This window comes from Delphinapterus leucas, chromosome 20 (assembly GCF_059928025.1).
Source record: "Delphinapterus leucas isolate spDelLeu-1000000601 "Yukka" chromosome 20, BTC_Dleu_Yukka2, whole genome shotgun sequence".
NCBI classification, from domain to species: domain Eukaryota; kingdom Metazoa; phylum Chordata; class Mammalia; order Artiodactyla; family Monodontidae; genus Delphinapterus; species Delphinapterus leucas.
The window spans coordinates 59,198,731-59,218,155 of NC_143148.1; the positions used below are offsets into that span (position 1 = coordinate 59,198,731).

The window sequence follows — 19,425 nt, forward strand, 5'->3', positions numbered from 1 at the left end:
AGGAAAACATAGGCAGAACACTCTGACATAAATCACAGCAATATTTTTTTTGGATCCACCTCCTAGGGAGGAATGAAAATAAAAACAAAAATAAACAAATAAACAAATGGGACCTAATGAAACTTAAAAGCTTTTGCATAGCAAAGGAAACCATTAAAAACAAAATGACAACCCACAGAATGGGAGAAAATATTTGCAAATGAAGTGACTGACAAGGGATTAATCTCCAAAATATATACACAGCTCATGCAGCTCAATATCAAAAAAAACAAAGAACACAATCAAAAAATGGGCAGAAGGGGCATCCCTGGTGGCGCAGTGGTTGAGAGTCCACCTGCCAATGCAGGGGACATGGGTTTGCCCCGGTCCGGAAGATCCCACATGCCGCGGAGCGGCTGGGCCCGTGAGCCATGGCCGCTAAGCCTGCGCGTCCAGAGCCTGTGCTCCGCAACGGGAGAGGCCCACGTACCGCAAAAAAAAAAAAAAAAAAGGGCAGAAGACCTAAACAGACATTTCTCCAAAGAAGACAAACAGATGGCCAAAAAGCACATGAAAAGATGCTCAACATCATTAATTACTAGAGAAATGAAAATCAAAACTACAATGAGGTACACCTCACACCTGCCAGATAGCCATCATCAAAATATCTACAAAGAATGAACGCTGGAGAGGGTGTGGGGAAAAGGGAACCCTACTACACTGTTGGTGGGAATGTAAATTGGTGCAGCCACTATGGAGAACAGTATGGAAGTTCCTCAAAAAACTAAAAATAGAGCTACCATATGACCCAGCAATCCCACTCCTGGGCATATATCCAGAGAAAACAATAATTCAAAAAGATACATGCACCCCAGCGTTCACTGCAGCTCTATTTACAATAGCCAGGACATGGAAGCAACCTAAAAATCCACTGACAGAGAAATAGATAAAGAAGATGGGGGCTTCCCTGGTGGCGCAGTGGTTGGGAGTCTGCCTGCCGATGCAGGGGACACGGGTTCGTGCCCCGGTCCGGGAAGATCCCACATGCCGTGGAGCAGCTGGGCCCGTGAGCCATGGCCGCTGAGCCTGCGCTTCCGGAGCCGGTGCTCCGCAACGGGAGAGGCCACAACAGTGAGAGGCCCGCGTACCGCAAAAAAAAATAAAAAATAAAAAAAGAAGATGTGGTATGTATATACAATGGAATATTACTCAGCCATAACAAAGAATAACATAATGTCAGTTGCAGCAACATGGATGGACCTAGAAATTATCATACTAAGTGAAGTAAGTCAGACAGGGACAAATATCATATGGTACCACTTATATTTGGAATCTAAAAATATAATAATAATACAAATGAACTTATCTACAAAGCAGAAACAGACTCACAGACTTCAAAAAAAAGTGATGGTTACAAAGGGGAAACGTGGAGGGGGGAGGGATAAATTAGGAGTTTGCAATTAACATATACACACTACTATATGTAAAATAGGTAATCAACAAGGACCTGCTGTACAGCACAGGAAACGCTGCTCAATATTCTGTAATAACCTATACAGGAAAAGAATCTGAAAAAGAATGGATATATGTATATGTATAACTGAATCACTCAGCTGGACACCTGAAACTAACGCAGCACTGTAGATCAACTATACTCCACTATAAAAGAAAAATTAAATTAAAAATAAAAAAGAACCACTTTTTACACCAATTTATTCTGTAAGCACTTACTGGGTACCATCAAATTTGACCACAAGCTACCAAAACCATCCTGAGTATAACTAACTATTATAAACTCTAGAATAAAACAGAAGAAAATCTCTATGACCTTGGCACAGATATAGATAGAAGCTAACAAACTGGACTCCATCCAAATAAAAATCTTCAGCTCTTCAAAATAAACCATTAAAAAATAAAAAGGCAAGTGACGGACTGGGAGAAGTATTTGCAAATATACATCTGCAAGTGACCTGTATCCAGAATATATAAAGAACCCTTACTACCTTATCAGTAAGATAAACAACCCAATAAAAACACAGGCAAGGGCTTCCCTGGTGGCGCAGTGGTTGGGGGTCCGCCTGCCGATGCAGGGGATGCGGGTTCGTGCCCCAGTCCGGGGGAATCCCGCGTGCCGCAGAGCGGCCGGGCCCGTGGGCCATGGCCGCTGGGCCTGTGCGTCCGGAGCCTGTGCTCTGCGGCGGGAGAGGCTGCGGCGGTGAGAGGCCTGCGTACCGCAAAAAAAAAAAACCAAAAAAAACCACAGACAAAAGATCTGAACAGAAAGTTCACAAAAGATATGAAAACAAAATTCACAAAAGATAGAAAAATTATGTATAGACATACAGACGACTAACATAAATATGAAATGTGGTCAAGGTCATTAGATGTCAGCTGTTTAATACCAGAAGTGAGCTCCTCCCTGCACCCCCCCCCCCCCGGGGGGGCCTGAGACAAAAGATGGCACCCAGAGCTATGAGGCCAGGAAGCGCTGGAGTTCGCTCCCCCTCCCCCTCTCCGCTGTGGGGAGGGTGAAAACGGGACAACAGCTTCTCACAACTGCCACACACAGACTCAGCACACAACCTAGCAATGTGACACCAGACATCTATTCAAGAGAAATGAGAACACAGGTTCACACAGACACCTCCACGTGTTCAGAGAAGTTTTACTAACGGCTGTCCAAAGCTGGAAGCGGTGGAAAGTGCTCCGAGTACACAGATACACAAGGTGTGGTGTGTTCGTCAGAACACGCGTCTGCCATGGAAAGGCGCCACACACCACGACATGGGCGGTCTCAAATACACCACGGACAAGGGAAGCAGGGAGACGGAGGAGCGTGGACTGGGTGACTCCACTTGTAAGAGAGCAGCTGCCTGGGGCCCAAGCTTAGGAGGGAACTGACTGCAAAGGGGCAGAAAGGAACTTTGCAGGGTGATGGAACGTTCTGTTTCGGGTATGCGGGTGGCTACACAGGTATATATAGTTGCTGAAATTCATCTAACTGTACACATAAAAGGTATACATTTTATAGAATGTAACTGTATCTCAATAAAACGGATATAAAAATACACAGCAATAAAAAACAGGAAAAGGGACGTCCCAGCTTCTGGTTCAGCATATAAGGAGCCTGGAAGTTGCTACTCTGTCCTATAAAAAGCTAAACAGACTGAAAAATCCACAGTTCTTGATCTGTAAGAGAGGTGAGGACACAGGGAACACTGCTGCCCACAGACTGGAGAGACGGGCAGTGACACAGAGTTGTGCTCGGGGCAGGGGGGACACGCACAAGCAGAAACCCCGGAAGGAACCAGTGCTGGGGTAGAAACCAGGGTAGAAACCCTAGCTCAGCTGGAGGCCCAGTGCAGACAACTCTGAGAGTGGGAAGCCCCAGGTGGACCTCATCACCAGGGTACCCACAATATTGTAAGATTTACCGCCAGGGGCTCGACCAAAGTCCCACAGTAAATATCAGAGAAAAACCCCCTTGTGCCTCTGGCAGGGGTAGAGGAAAAGGAACCACTTGGAGAGACATCAGAGCCCTGTTCTTAACAAGGCCGGCCCTCGAGGGAAACTAGTTAACCACAGCCTAAGCTGCTACGTATTAACAGAGCCAAAATGACCTGGAGGAAGAGAAATACCCAACTCCAGCCCACTCCAGGCACCCTGTCCCACCTAAGGGGATGGAAAAAACTGAGAAACACTGGAGAAGTTCATGGTCCAGAGGCACAGGCTTCACTAGAAGACCTAAACCCAATCAAAGGACTAGCGAACGCTTCCCGTCCCCCCTCATCACCAGCGACCTATTTACAGCAGTTCCTTTAACAGATACATCATGTCCCGCAATCGAGAAAAAATTACAAGGCATACTAAAAGCAAAAAACACAATTTGAAGAGACAAGTGTCACAACCAGACATGGCAGGAATGCTGGAATTCTCAGACCAGAAATTTGAAACTATGTTTAATATGCTAAGGGTTCAAATGGACAAAGTAGACAGCATGCGGGGGCAGATGGGCAATGTTAAGCGGAGATGGAAGTCCTAAGGAAGAACCAAAAAGAAAGCCTAGACGTGAAAACCACAGTGACAGAAATGAAGAATGCCTTTGATGGGCTTGTAGTTAGACTGGACACAGCTGAGGAAAGAATCACCCAGCTAGAGGATATCTCAATAGAATTCCTGAAAACCAAAAAGCAAAGAGAAAAAGACTGGGGGGAAAAAAAAGAACAGAATATCCAAGGACCGTGGGACAACCACACAAGGTGTAATGTACATGTAATGGGACTATTAAAAGGAGAAGAGAGCAAGGAACAGAAGAAATATTTGAAATAACACTTATTGAGAATTTCCCCAAGTTAAATTCAGACACCAAACTACAGACCCAGGAAGCTCAGAGGATGCCAAGCAGGATAAATGCCAAAAACTACACCTTGGTATATATCATTTTTAAATGATAGAAAATCAAAGATAAAGAAAGTATCCTGAAAGAAACCAAGGGAAAAAACACCTCACCTATAGAGGAACACAGATAACAATTACATCCAACTACTCCCCAGAATCCATGCAAGCAGGAAGAGACTGGAAATGTCTAAAGTGCTGAGAGAAAAAACCCCATCACCTAGAATCCGTCAAAAGTGAAGGAGAAATAAAGCCTTTATGAGACAAATAAAAATTGAGAGAATTTGTTGCCAGTAGACCTGCCTTACAAGAAATGTTTAAGGAAGTTCTTCAGAGAAAAGGAAAACAATATAGGTCAGAAACTTAACTGATCATACAGGTAACAGTTTGTTTAAAATAATAATGGCAACAATGTATTCAGTTATGTTTGCTTTTGTGCCTGTGTGCGTGAGTGTGTGTATACATGTATATGCCTCTAAGGAATATATATTTGTGTGTGTATATATACTCACATATGGGTACATATAAGTGAAATGAATGACACAATGATACAAGGGATTGGAAAAAGAAATTAGGATTATCTTGTTCTTACAAGGTACTCACACCACCTGTGAAGTGGTATAGTGTTATTTGAAAGTGGACTTGGATTAGTTATAAATGTATACTGCAAACTATAGGGCAACCACTTAAAAAAGTAAAAAAGAAAGTATAACTGATATGCTAAGAAAGGAGAAAAAATGGAATTATAAAATGCTCTATTAAAACCATAAAAGGCAAAAAAAAAAGAGTGGAGGATAAAAACAGGAACAAATAACAAGGGCAACAAACGGAAAACTATAACAAACATGGTAGATACTATATCAGTAATCACTTTGAATGTCAATGGTTTAAATGCACCAATTAAAACACAGACACTATCGGAGAGGATCAAAACACAAGACCCAATTACATGTTATCTACAAGAAACCCACTTTAACTATAAAGACATATATGGATTAAAAGTAAATGGAATGGGGACTTCCCTGGTGGCGCAGTGGTAAAGAGTCCATCTGCCAATGCAGGGGACACGGGTTCAAGCCCTGGTCTGGGAAGATCCCACATGCTGCAGAGCAGCTAAGCCCGTGGGCCACAACTACTGAGCCTGCGCTCTAGAGCCCGTGAGCCACAGCTACTGAGCAACCCCCACTTGCCACAACTAGAGGAAGCCTGCACACAGCAACAAAGACCCAATGCAGCCAAAAATAAATAAATTAAAATAAATAATTTGTTTAAAAAAGGAAATGGATGAAGAAAGATATACCATGCTAACAATGATCAAAGGAAAGTAACAGTAGCTATATTAATTTCAGATGGGGCCGACTTCAAAGCAAGGAAAGTTGTCAGGGATAAAAGGGGCATTACATAACGATAAAGGAGTCAATTCTCTAAGAATACATAACAATTTTTAACAGGTATGCACCTAAGAACAGAGTGTCAAACTACATGAGGCAAAAACTAACCAAAGTGCAAGGAAAAACAGATGAATCCATTATCATTGCTAGAGAATTCAATGCCCCCCTCTCAAAAATGGACAGATAAGATACAGCAAGCAGAAATCAGTAAGGATATGGTTGAACTCAACAACCATCAATCAAGTGGATAAAACTGACAACAACAGCAGAACACACATTTTTCTCAAGCTCACAAAGAACATTCACCAAGTCAGACTCCATTCTGGGCCATAAAACACATTGTAACATTAAAAGTATAGAAATCATATAATGTCTACTCTTAGACCATGATAGAATTAAACTAGAAATCCGTAACAAAAAAAATAACTGGAAAATCCCAAAAAAGGTAGAAATTAAACAACACACTTCTAAATAACACATGGGCCAAAGAATAATTATCAAGGGAAATTATTAAATATTTTAAGTCAGATGGAAATGAAAAGACAACTTACCAAAATTTGTGGGATGCCGTGATAGCAGTGCTTAAAGGGAAACTGATAGGGTTGAATGCACATATAAGAAGATCTAAAATCAATAATCTAAGTTTCCACCTTAGGAAACTAGAGAAAGAAGAGGAAATTAAACCCAAAGTAAGCAGAAGAAGAAAAAAAAAGAATTATAGCAGAAATTAATGAAATTGAAAACAGGAAATGAATAGAGAAAAAATGAACAAAACGAAAAGCTGGTTCTTTGCAAAGATTGATAAAATCAATAAATCCCTAGCCAAGTTAAGAAAAAAAGAGACAGGATACAAAGCACTAATATCAGAAATGAGGGCTTCCCTGGTGGTGCAGTGGTTATGAATCCGCCTGCCCAGGCAGGGGACATGGGTTCGAGCCCTGGTCCAGGAAGATTCCACATGCCGTGGAGCAACTAAGCCCGTGCACCACAACTACTGAGCCTGTGCTCTACAGCCCGTGAGCCACAACTACTGAGCCTGCATGCCACAACTACTGAAGCCCGTGTGCCTAGAGCCCGTGCTCCACAACAAGAGAAGCTACCACAATGAGAAGCCCACGCACGGCCACTTGCCGCAACTAGAGAAAGCCCACGCACAACAATGAACACCCAACAGAGCCAAAAAATAAATAAATTTAATAAATTTTAAAAAATGGCTTCCCTGGTGGTGCAGTGGTTGAGAGTCTGCCTGCCGATGCACGGGGCATGGGTTCGTGCCCTGGTCCGGGAAGATCCCACATGTCGCGGAGCGGCTGGGCCCGTGAGCCATGGCCGCGGAGCCTGTGCATCCAGAGCCTGTGCCTCGCAACGGGAGAGGCCACAACAGTGAGAGGCCCGTGTACCGCAAAAAAAAAAAACAACAAAAAACAAAGACCCAATGCAACCATAAATAAATTAATTAATTTATAAATTTATTAAAAAAAGAAATGGAAGAGAGGACATCACTACAGATCACATGGAAATTAAAATGAAAATAAAAGAATACTGTGAACAATTCTATGCCCACAAATTTGACAGCCTGTATGAAATGGACTTCCTTCAAACAACTGTCAAAACCCACACAAGAAATAAACAATCTGAATAGACCTATGTCTATTAAGTAAAAGTAATCAATAATTAATAACCTTCCAAAACAGAAAGCCACAAGACCCAGAAGGGTTCACTGGTGAAATCTACCAAACATTTAAGGAAGAAATTATACCAATCCTCTACAATCTCTCTGAGGAGAGCTTCTAGCCTCTATCCAGCATTACCCTAAGGACGAAACCAGACAAAGACATTATAAGAAAACTATAGGCCAATACCTCTTGTGAACATAAATGCAAAAATCCTCGACAAAATATTAGCAAACTGAATCCACAAAATATAAAAAGAAGTATACACTATGACCACGTGGAATTTATCCCGGGTAAGCAGGGCTGGTTCAAGGTTTGAAAATCAATATAAGCCATCACATTTGACAGACTAAAAATGAAACATCACATGATCATATCAACAGTTGAAAAAAAGCATTTGACAAAATCTAATATCCATTCATGATAAAAAACTCTCAGTAAACTTGGAATAAAGGGGAACTTTTCCAACTTGATAAAGATCTACCAAAAAAACTACAGCTAAAGTCATACTTAATGATGAGAAACCTGAGGCTTTCCCACTAACAGCAGGTACATGGTAAGGATATTCTCTCTCACCACTCCTTTTCAACTTCGTACTGAAAAGTTCTTGCTAACACAATACGGCAAGAAATGGAAATAAAATGTATACACGTTGGGAAGAAACATAAAAACTCTCTTTGTTCACAAATGACATGATCATCTATGTGGAAAATACTTAAGAACTGACAGGAAAACTTCTGGAACTAGTAAGCATTTATAGCAAGGTTCTAGGCAACAAAGTTAATATGCTAAAGTCAATTGCTTTCCTATAAACCAGCAACGAACAAGTGAAATTTGAAATTAAAAGCAGTATTGTTTACATTAGCACTACAACATGAAATACTTAGGTACGAACCTAACAAAATATACATAAAATCTATATGGGGAAAACTGCAAAATTCTGATGAAGAAAACCAAAGAACTAAGTAAATGGAGGGACATTCCGCGTTCATGGATAAGAAGACTCAGTATTGTCAAGGTGTCAGTACTTCCCAACTTGATCTATAGATTCAACAGTCCCAATCAAAATCCCAGTAAATTATTTCATGGATATCAACACACGAATTCTAAAGTTTATATGGAAAGCCAAAAGACACAGAATAGTCAACACGATCTTGAAGGAGAAGAACAAAGTTGGAGGACTGACGTTACCTGACTTCAAGACTTACTATAAAGCTACAGTAATCATGACAGTGTGGTGTTGGTGAATGAGTAAACAGGGAGATCAATGGAAGAGAATAGACAACCCAGAAACAGAGTTCCATAAATACAGTCAACTGATCTCTGACAAAAGAGCAAAGGCAATACAATGGAGCTAAGACAGTCTCTTCAACAAATGGCGTCGCAACAACTGAACATCCACATGCAGAAGAATGAACCTGAACACAGACCTTTGGCAAAAAATACTCAAAATGGACCACAGGCCTACATGTAAAGTAACTGATAGATAAGCTGGACCTATAAATGTAAAACTTCTGCTCTGCAGAAGACAGTGTCAAGAGAATTAAAAGTCACAGTCTGGGAGAAAATATTTGCAAAAAACACATCTGATAAAGGACTATTATCCAAAATACACAAACAACTCTTAAAACTCAACAGTAAGGAAACAACCTGATGTGAAAAGAGCTGACGTGTGGTCACCCGGGCACCCTCACCAGGTACCTCTGCCCACCCTGTTTTGCGCTGGTGCTATCTCAATCTCGCTCTCCCACCTACACAATCCAACCATGACGTCAAGGCTGCAAAAGATGGTTACAACCTGAGCTGCCCAGTCCAGGACTTCTCTCTACAAGGCATTATTCTCCATTTATTTCCACAAAGCTTTCCCCCAAACCAGGTGCCCTAAAATAAATACAACACAAAGACTCTCAAAATGAAAGAGAAGCTTGAGCTGCCCAACCCAGCGTCTCCCCACTAGCAAATCTCAGATGAACATTTCATCACACACTGCTATGAGGACCTCCAGGATCTTCCCTTATTCCAACCTAGAAAAAATTCCATTCTTCTCACCTTTCTTGAAATGCTTGAACATCCTAGTCTCTCTCCCCTAATGCCCTCAGCTTATTAACTTCCCTTTTAATGTGTCATTCAAACCAACCACGGTACTCATCCATGGAAAGTCAACCAAAAATCACCAGTTCCTATTCCTGAAGACTACATCCTGCTAATCTCATCTTTAAGCATCAGCCTTGGAGTCGCCTCACCACATGTAGATGACTACCGGCGTTTCAACTTACTAAATACTTCTCTTCTACTAGCAAGGGCAGCTTCTTTAAATGCTACATTTATATGCAACCTACAAGGAAAACTTATCCCACTTCAATTTCATCTTGCTAGATTTGGTCCACAAAGAGAATTTTGGATGCTGAACTGCCAACCAATTTATTTGCTTTTCTTCCTAGTTTTGTATTTTTTTAAATTTATTTATTATTTATTTAAAAAAATTTTTTTGGCTGCCTTGGGTCTTCATTGCTGCGCGCAGGCTTTCTCTAGTTGCGGTGAGCGGGGGCTACTCTTCCTTGCGGGACACGTGCTTCTCATTGCGGGGCTTCTCTTGTTGCAGAGCACGGGCTCTGGGCGCACGGGCTTCAGTAGCTGTGGTGCACGGGCTTAGTTGCTCCACAGCATGTGGGATCTTCCCAGACCAGGGATCGAACCCGTGTCCCCTGCATTGGCAGGTGGATTCTTAACCACTGTGCCACCGGGAAGTCCTTTCCTAGCTGTTTATCACCCACAAATCTAGTAAGCATGTTTTCTTTTCCAAATTCATGATAAAAATCCCAGACGGACAAGGTTCAGGAGGGTCTGCACCACGCCACGACATCACCACCACAGGTTCACACCGTCACTGGGCACTGACCCTGCCTGTGCACTCTGCACGGTGAGAGCAGCGCTCTCCTCGGAGCTGGCCCCACTCCACAGGCTGAAGCGGCTGGCACGACTTTTCCACGTCCCGAGACTGGGTGCCGAGGAGACAAGCCACAGTGTACAGCTGCACAACAGAGAAGGTGAATGAGAAGACCACCACCGTGCCGGGCAAGCAACAAACCCCCCTTCTGAGAAACTGTCTGTTACGGCACTTTACAAGTACAACCTGGGAAACAGGTTTTCTTTTAAAAACTAATAGGTTTGCTTCCAATTCTACTTCAAAAAAAGGTACACAGGAGAGCCCAAAACGCTCCCAATGTTACTCCAGTAACCATGAATGGAATGGCCCAGTGACCTATGGAAACAGCACCAGCGAGCCAAGTGATTGATCTCTAGATGACTCCCCAGAGCCGAGATGGCCAGGTTAGGGCCTCCTGCAGCCTCTGGCCACAAATCTCATGGGTGTTCTGTCCTTTGGTGAGCCAGGCATTAAGGACTCAATTAACTTTCTGTGGCAGCAGCCAAGTACCACTGTGTTTTGTAACCAAAAAGGGAAATGTTTTCTATAAAAAGACTCCATATACCCCTTTAGAAAATAAAGCTACCCAAAAAAGCCTGTTTATATTTGAATCTCCAACAGGCACTTTTCAACTGCCGTCACTCCTAAATATGGAGTCTTAAAAAATTAACATGTCCTACTCAGCCAGCTCTATAAGCAGCGCAAAAATACATGTGTACTGTCGTGGGAGTGAGTGCTTCCAGCGCATCTGAGCTGCGTGCAGAGCAGCACTGCGGCAGGGCACACTGCCACTCAGCATCACCCAGGCCCCTTCCAGCCAGCTGCTGTGGTGACATTTACAGAAGACGCACACGCGTCTAATAGCTCCATGGGCTTCGGGTACAAACAGAGTGTTAAGCACTCAGTATGCAAATGCTTCCCTGAGTTATCTGAAAGCTTACACCTTACAAAAGATACACCATAGTACCATGCTGTTCCCGAGATATTTACTGAGCAAAGGAAAAATTTCTCTCACCAACCCGGAGATTCAAGGCCACACAGGCTGACCTGACGGGGAACTTAGTCTAGTGGCCCATCCTCAGAAAAGGAAAGGGTCCTCCTCCAAGAATGGTTCCGACGTGGAGAGCAGGCAACGCAGGCAAGAGCATCTCTCCCTTCATCAAACAGGGCACCTTCAAAATTCAGCGCCACTTTTCCAAGTACCACTAAACAACAAATTTGGGACTTAGTAAGTATTTACTCACATTGCACAGAATAACTAGTAGCAGTCTCTAGAATCCAGGCAGCCTATCAAACTGTGCCCTTCTACCTTAACTATTACTATTAGTAACGAAACCATCTGGGGAGTGTTTATATATAATAACCCTACCATAGCGGAGTCTGCGCTGTGAGAGACTGAGCAGGCAGGCAAATGCTGAGTCCTGCCTTTGGTGTCGAACTGCCCTCAGACTCACACGGGTGCACATACACCTAAACACAGCCCACTCTCCTCCCCGACCTCCTGGAGGAGATGCAGCGGGGAACAGGGGGAGAGGCTGTGTATGGTATAAAAATAAAAACACGATTAGTAGACAGAATCTGTGTTACCAAATCAGGCCTTTTTTTTGTTGTTTTTTTTAAATCAGGTCAGTTGTGCAGGCACGTCCCACCGAAGACAGACACTGCAGGGAATCTCAAAACATCTGTTAAAGTTGGTCACACTCGTCCAATGTAAACCAGGAGGCTGTGCTGACATTTAAGCTCTGGTCTTCCTGACGTTAGTAACACTACGACCTTTCCTCTCATTTTCAAACTGTTATGATGTCAATTAAATGTTGCAAGAATGGAGAATGTGCATAAAGGAAGACAATACAGACTCCTAAGGGTCTGCTCCTTGTAAACAGTGCTACAGATGAAACCGGAGACGGGCAAAATTGAAAGACAAAGCGGATGCCTGGGAATCAATCACCCTGCCCTCCCACGAGAAAAAACTGCTTAAAAGCCCACAAAGGGACTACATATACCACATGCTGATTTAACTCTGCCTCTGCCGGCCTTTACTGTTATGTAACCTTTTCTTGGTCTCAGTCTCCCCAAACTAAAACTACCCCCACGGGAGTGAAGAATGTTTCCTAAAAAATGAATGCACAGAATTCCCTGGTTAGGACTCGGTGCTCTCACTGCCAAGGGTGAGGGTTCAAAACCTGGCCAGGGAGCTAAGATCCCGCAAGCCGTGCAGCATGGCAAAAAGAATGCAGAGTGCCGGGCCAAGTCCTGGAGACTGAATAAATTCGGTTCACAGTGACCTCTTCCTGCACTTTTCCCATGATTTGAGCTCACACCGTGTGGATTCCCCCAGACTCAGTGATCTTCCCCAGAAATAGCAATATCAGCCTTCATTTTGGCTGAAGCGCCTTCCCTTTTCTTTTAGGTCAGTAAGAAAAAATTACAGAGGAGACAGCAGCCATTGTGTCTGCCTATTAATAACCAAGCCCAGTTCCCAGTGGCGGCAGCTCCAAGGCAAAACCCCACGTGCTGTAACCCAGCCCCCAGGATCGATAGACCAACTTCAGTAATTAGTCGGCCTGCTTCCGCCGCTACACCGGGTCTCGTCAATTAAGCATGCACAGCCCTGCCAAACAACAGTGGGGCAACGCTTTCATTGTGGAATAAGTAGTAAATTACAAAAGCAATACCCACACCGTTTTTCATTGTTAAGGATCTAAGAGGCATTTTACATGAGTTCTCTTACTTCTGAAAAGGCAGCCGACGTTTTCACATTAGTGAACAGTGCTCAAAATATGCATGAGATGCGCCAGTAGGCGAGGCCTCCAGCTGTGATCCAGGGCCGCCTGGATCAAGGTCACTAAGGGGGGTGGGAAGGGGTTACTGTCAAATGCAGATTCCTGAGCCCCATCTTAAAGCGGCTCTGAATCAAACTTGATGTTTAGGGGGACGAGGACAGGAACATGCATTTTCAGAGCTCCCTAGGTGCTAATCGGTGCAAGGAAGCCCAAGAATCACCCAGAGAGGTATCCTCTCAGCTCTGAGCCATCTCCCCAGGCTGACAAGTCTCCCAGCCACTCCACCACCGACTCTTGCTGTGAAACCTTGGAAGTTCTTTAAGACACCCCCTCCAAAGTGCAGACAGGGCAGCCACCCCGCGGACTAAGTATGTGCTACACTGTGAAGCGAGGGTGGTCCCTGAGAACAAGTAAGAACTGCCCCAGACAAAACACCTGTGCGCTGCAGACAGCTGTGCCCACAGTGCCTGGGGAGAAAGTCAGACCCGGGGACAAGGCTCCAGGAACACATGCCCTCTGACTTTGAAACTCTACCTCTGGGCCAGTTTAAGTGTTTCTGGAGGATAAAAAATAAACCTAACTGAGACTCCTAAGAGGAGAGAAGTGAAATGTTCCCGACTGGGAAGGCTAAGGATTAGACAGATGTCAATTCTCCCTAGGTGAAATCGACAAACTGCGATCCAATCGAAATCCCACTGGAACGTTTATAAAACAGAGCTTGAACATTCTGAAGCTCTTATGAAAAAAAATGAGTGGGGCTTCCCTGGTGGCACAGTGGTTAAGAACCCACCTGCAAATGCAGGGGACTCAGGTTCCAGCCCTGGTCCAGGAAGATCCCACATGCCGTGGAGCAACTAAGCCCATGCACAACTACTGAGCCTGCGCTCTAGAGCCCGTGAGCCGCAACTACTGAGCCCACGAGCCACAACGACTGAGGCTGCACACCACAACTACTGAAGCCCGCGCACCTAGAGCCCGTGCTCCACAACAAGAGAAGCCACCGCAATGAGAAGCCCACGCACCTCAACGAAGAGTAGCCCCCGCTCGCCACAACTAGAGAAAGCCCACAGGCAGCAACAAAGACCCAATGCGACCAAATATTAAAAAAATATAAAAATTTTAAAAAAATGAGTGCATGACAAAGAAATGTTTTAAGTAAATGAGAAAAACCTTCCTGCTATCCAAATAAACCACAGAGCTATAGCGATTAAAATGGAGCAATACTAGAACAGGTGGGAAGAGAAGATCAAGGAATCAGAAGAAAACCCGGAAACATCCAGACCCTTCTGGACTGCGTGTGTGCACGCATGTGTGCCTGCACCGGCTCTCTGGCCCAGTCTGCAGGCACACGTGCATGCACACACACTCAGGCACGTGCTGCTCTGTATCTTAGGTTTCTGCACAAGCTTTTTTGTACAACATGAGAGGGAACATTTCTTTAGGGTATACTCCTACAGTGCACATGGGGTCGAGGGGCAGGCGCAAGCAACAGGACGCTGGAACCACAGGTGCTGCGGGCGACACTTCAGCCAGCGGGAGGGGCCCCTGCTCGCCCAGCCCTCGCCGCCTGACAGTCCGGCCTTCCGTGTGAGCCACTCGTGCTGCCTTCTCACGTCCAGCCGCTTGCTGCTCACTACCCTACACAAAGTCTCTGTCCTGAGCGTGAGCTCGCTTCACGCTGTAAACCTGTCCCCACTCCCACTTTCCTGCGGCATCACTCCTGATACAAAAACCTTAACACTTCCCACGGTCAGACAGCCACCCTCTTGTGGCTTCCGGTGTGTGACTCACTCAGGGAACCTTCCCTGAGACGTGCTTGCTCCTTACACACGGTGGCTGCAGACACTGTAACAGCAAGGAACGGGCCACATAGGGCGCACCTTCCTCGCTGGTCTCACAGAACACGCTGGGGCGGGGCAGGGGAAGGGCTGCGGCTGTGCGCATGCCCAGGCACCGAGCCCAGGGCCCACGACGGCAAAGGGGAACGGAGGTCGTCACCCCACAGTATCTCTCACACACCGCTGCCGATTTCTTGCATCCCACCAGGGGCCTTAAAAACAGAGGCAGCCTCGAACACCACGCACCCGGGGACCGCAGGCACGCGAAGCAGCAGAAGCACAGAAGCTGAGCTGGCCGTCTAAAATCTCCCGGCAAACACGGTAAGAGGGGAAGCCAGGGGCAGACCTCCGTGCCCCAACTTTCAGCCCCGCAGGGACCACGGGCTCTGGTGAAATGCACCGCCGCACCCTGGCCACAGAAGAGAGCAGCTCAGCGCAGCTCTGCCCGGCTGCCCATCTCCCCACCGAGAACCAGAGATGACGGCCCAGAAGGTAGGCTCAAAAAAAAGATGCTGTGGACAAAAAAGACAAAAAATAAAGCGCCTAACCCTTTCCCTGCCACATCACTCTATCCAGGCTAGAACAGGGGTGCCGAGAAAGGCAGCTCAGTTCTGTCTCTGCCCCTTCACATTAGCATCTCGCAGGTTCCCCAGTATACCTTTAGGAATTCTCCCACTTTAATTACAATCAGCAAAAAAGTAATGAGAGACCTGCTCATCAGGAACGACTTCTGACTTAGGACAGAGGCCTCGCATGCCGAGCAGGCGCAACCAGGCCGACGACGCCGGGACACAGCTCACGACGCACAGTGAGGCGGGGCTCGGGACAGCAGGCCCGGCGAGCTCTGCAAAGGGCACTGACTGCACAGCACTAGGGCCTCCCTGCTTCCCTGGAGCCAACACCTGCAATACCTGTCACAGAAGCGGAAAGGTCTGGAGGCCACGAGAAAGCACGCGCCACAGCACAGCCCGGCAGGGCACTGCGGGACAGCCCACAACATGCCACCACAATCAACACCAGGCCCCACGGGTGCTGCAGGCCCCACGGGGCCGTTCACCGTCCCTCACCCATACGCTACAGGCAAAAGCTACCAAAGCTGACAAAAATGCAACGAAAACATCAAGAACCGATTCGCCAGAAGTGAACAAAGACATAACAACTGGATTTTGAAAAGAATAACTGAAGCAAAGCAAGAAAGACAAAAAAGGGTACATGCTCTGGGCCTGAACACTCTTTAAATTACGGGGAAAATGAAAATGACCAGGTCTCAACATATACACAATGAAATCAATTTTTAATATGAAAAGTTCTTAGTTGCCATGCCTTTCCCAAAGCAAGTAAGACAAGAAGATGCAGGCGGCGCTCGGGAGAGCACACCAAGGCTCACCCTGGGTCCAACTTTACTAGGACTGCTCTCCAGAGCTTCCCCGGCAGCTTAGCGAGCTTGGGGATCTCTGAGCACCTTCCAATCACTCTCACGGTCAACTCTTCACACGGTTAGTCTAGCACTCCAGGCTGGAAGCCGATCTGAGCAGGCCGACAGCCGGGTGTTCACGGGCTCCTAAAAGGCCCCTCAGGGGACCACGGAGCACACCCTCCAGAGACCTCCCTCGGATGCAAGTCCCGGGACCTGACAGCAGCACTGTACCCCCCCGAATTCCACTCCGCTGAGGCGGGGAGCCTGGCGGCCGCTTTAACAACACAGAGCTGGTGCCCCAGAGCCACGCATGCGCTCCACGAGGGCAAAGCCACTGACTCGACTTTCAGTCTGTCACGCTACTAGGCTTCTTCTTGTACATAATTTATACGCAGACACACCGTCCGTCTCTCTACAGAGTCAGGTGTGTGGCTCTGGCCACGGAGACTGCAGGGGTGAACGTGACAACCACACGTCAATGTCACCGACAGAAGCAGGAATCGAGCACCAACGATGGCCGAGCCTTCTTTATTCAACAGTGACATAAAGGCTTCCCTGTCCTTCCTCTTATACGCTCCACTATTCCTACGTCAAACAGACCTAGCCGGATACTTCCTCTCAGTGACACGGCACTCCACGGGCAGCAAGATGAAACCCAGAGCTGCCTCTGGGGCGATAAACGGACAGGAGAACTGCAGGAAAACATGACCACTGTTGACGCTGACGAGGGGAGGGAGGACCAGGAAAACGAACCCGGATGCGGCGCTGGTCCCAGAGACCCTGGCAATGCCTTCCACGAAGCCAGATGTCAGGCAGCCAGCACCGGGCCGGGCCGCTCCGCGAAGGGGAAGCTCCTCCCTCACTTTGGTCACCAGCCAGACTGGTCTCCCAGGCGGGGCAACCGCGCTCCTCAGAGGGCTGGAATTATCCCACAAGAGCCGACCCCGTCACCGTGAACCCCAGACGCCGGCATGGGGCAGGGGCGGGCCCAGGGGTCACGCTCCTCACCTTACCTGACTTGCTCCCACGTCCTGGTGGCCAAATGCAGGACCCAGAGGTCCCTGTAGTGGTAGAAGTGCTCTCCATCGGGAGAGGCAAACTCCCCGCCAAAGATCCACAGCTGTCCGCCGCCCTGGGGCACCATCACAGCCTGTTGAGAGAATGGTGACAGGTCAGGGCACAGCCATACAGCTCTCGGGGAAAACCGGAGCCCCTCCCCCAGAACACCCGGTGCCAAGCCCTGACCTCGTCTTCAGATGCCTGCCCCGTCAGGTCCTTCTCGTATCCTGCCCCTCTGTGGTTCTGCTGAAGGCCCAGGACTCACAGGCCACGTGGGAACGAGGCGGGACCGCCTGGGCTGACAGAGCCACACAAGCCATTGGTGGGCCAGCGCGCCCTGAGAGTCACCAGCCCTGGGCCCAGACAGCGAAGGAGGCAACTGGGCCTGTCCTTCACACCAAGGGGGTGCAGGACGGGAACCCGTCGAGGGGCCGTCTGGCCAGGGGCTCACATGCAGTGCCAACGGCAGCAGGCACAGTGTGGCCGGGGCAGGGGAACTGGGTCGGGGGCAGCTAGACGCCAGGTGCTCCAAAGCAGCCCGTGTGAATGCCTCCTGCCCTCGCAAACCGCCACGGGCAAGCACACAGTGGGCGGTCAGATGGTGGTTCCCAGAAGGCCCGCCCCGGGCACCCTCCGAGCACCCTGGGGCTTGCACTGCAGTGCGGTCCTTCGCTTAATTAAGCTTAACGCTGCAGAACTGCGGCTCCATCACCGATGCTGCTCCTGTCCTGGACTAACTGGAGGGTCCTGGTGACACACTTAGGGTGATGTGCCCCCCACCACCACCATTTTCACTCAGTCTTGTGCATCCTCTCAGGACTGACCTATCGAGACAAGCCAGCTTCCTAGGACTCTAAAACCCCAGTAATTATAAAGAAAGAAACTGACCACTTCAAATCTTTAAACCAGACGTGAGGATTAGCTCAGGCCCAAACCTAACACGTTTTTTTGAGCTTAATGAAGTTTAGGTAGTACTTTCACGCTACTCGATACAATGTAGTTTTGAAATATCATATTATAGAAGCTACTGAACGTCCCAGGATACCACCACAAATAATGCATTAACTGGGAAGAACAGTACAGGGAGAACATATGTATATATACATACACACACACGTGCACATACGGGCACACACACGTATACACACGTATGTACGTGTACAGTCCAACTAATATGAAATGCATAGAAATATGAATCACAGATGCAGAGAAAAGATGCAGAAAATATAAACTAGGAGTTCTGGAAGAATGGACAATGGACTTACTCTGCTTTCATTATCTTCATTTTTTTTTCACAATGAATATTTATTACTTACATAATCAGTTTTCAGAGTCATTCTTAAAAAATGAAGTCAAACTCCAGGCAAGAAAAAAGACTGTGACCAGAGTGTGTCTCCCACGTCCCATCACAAGCAGAACTCTGGGGACGACACGAAGGTGGATTGATGGCCAGTGATCTGAAGGCTCTGTATTAACCTCCTCCTCAAAGACCATAAACACCAAGAAAGAGCTAACATACTACTCAAGAGAAGATGCAAACTATAGGGACAGGCATATAACTTCCACTTCTGCCCAGGCTCAGCAATCAGCACCATGCCAGCCCTCCCACTGTAAACAAGGAGGAAACTGGACAAAACCCATGAAGCACGACAGCCAGACAGCACGACGTGCAGGACCGTGATCCTGAGACACGGTAAACGGGCAAGGTCAGCCGTCTGACCCCACAGGCAGTTTCACAGCCTCGTGGTCCTGCTGAGCTGAGGAAACAGAAGCCAGAGCTCCAGGATGCTGAGGCAGCTGGAATTTGCAGGGCCGAGCACCCTGAAGTCTGGCTGGGTCCCCCGGGAGCCCATAAACACCAAGCTGCACGTGTGCAGACTGAGACCACCCGAGGCCGGGCACACGGTGGGCACCATCACCGTGAGGCTGAAAACTTGAAAACGACCTGAGCTCACAGGGGGCTC

The 19,425-nt window shown here is 47.0% G+C and overlaps 1 protein-coding gene across 5 annotated transcripts in view; it reads right to left on the bottom strand.

Annotated features, from left to right (window-relative positions):
* KLHDC4 (kelch domain containing 4) overlaps positions 1 to 19,425 on the bottom strand; it is a 70,740-nt gene that overhangs the window by 40,729 nt on the left and 10,586 nt on the right. For all 5 annotated transcript variants that reach the window (XR_016391053.1, XR_016391052.1, XM_089903390.1 and 2 more), the window contains exon 5: positions 17,416 to 17,552. Coding sequence is in view for 3 of the 5 variants with exons in the window: in XM_089903390.1 (XP_089759516.1) it covers positions 17,416 to 17,552 (137 nt within the window). In the remaining 2 variants the exon portion in view is untranslated. The remainder of the gene's footprint in view (positions 1 to 17,415; positions 17,553 to 19,425) is intronic.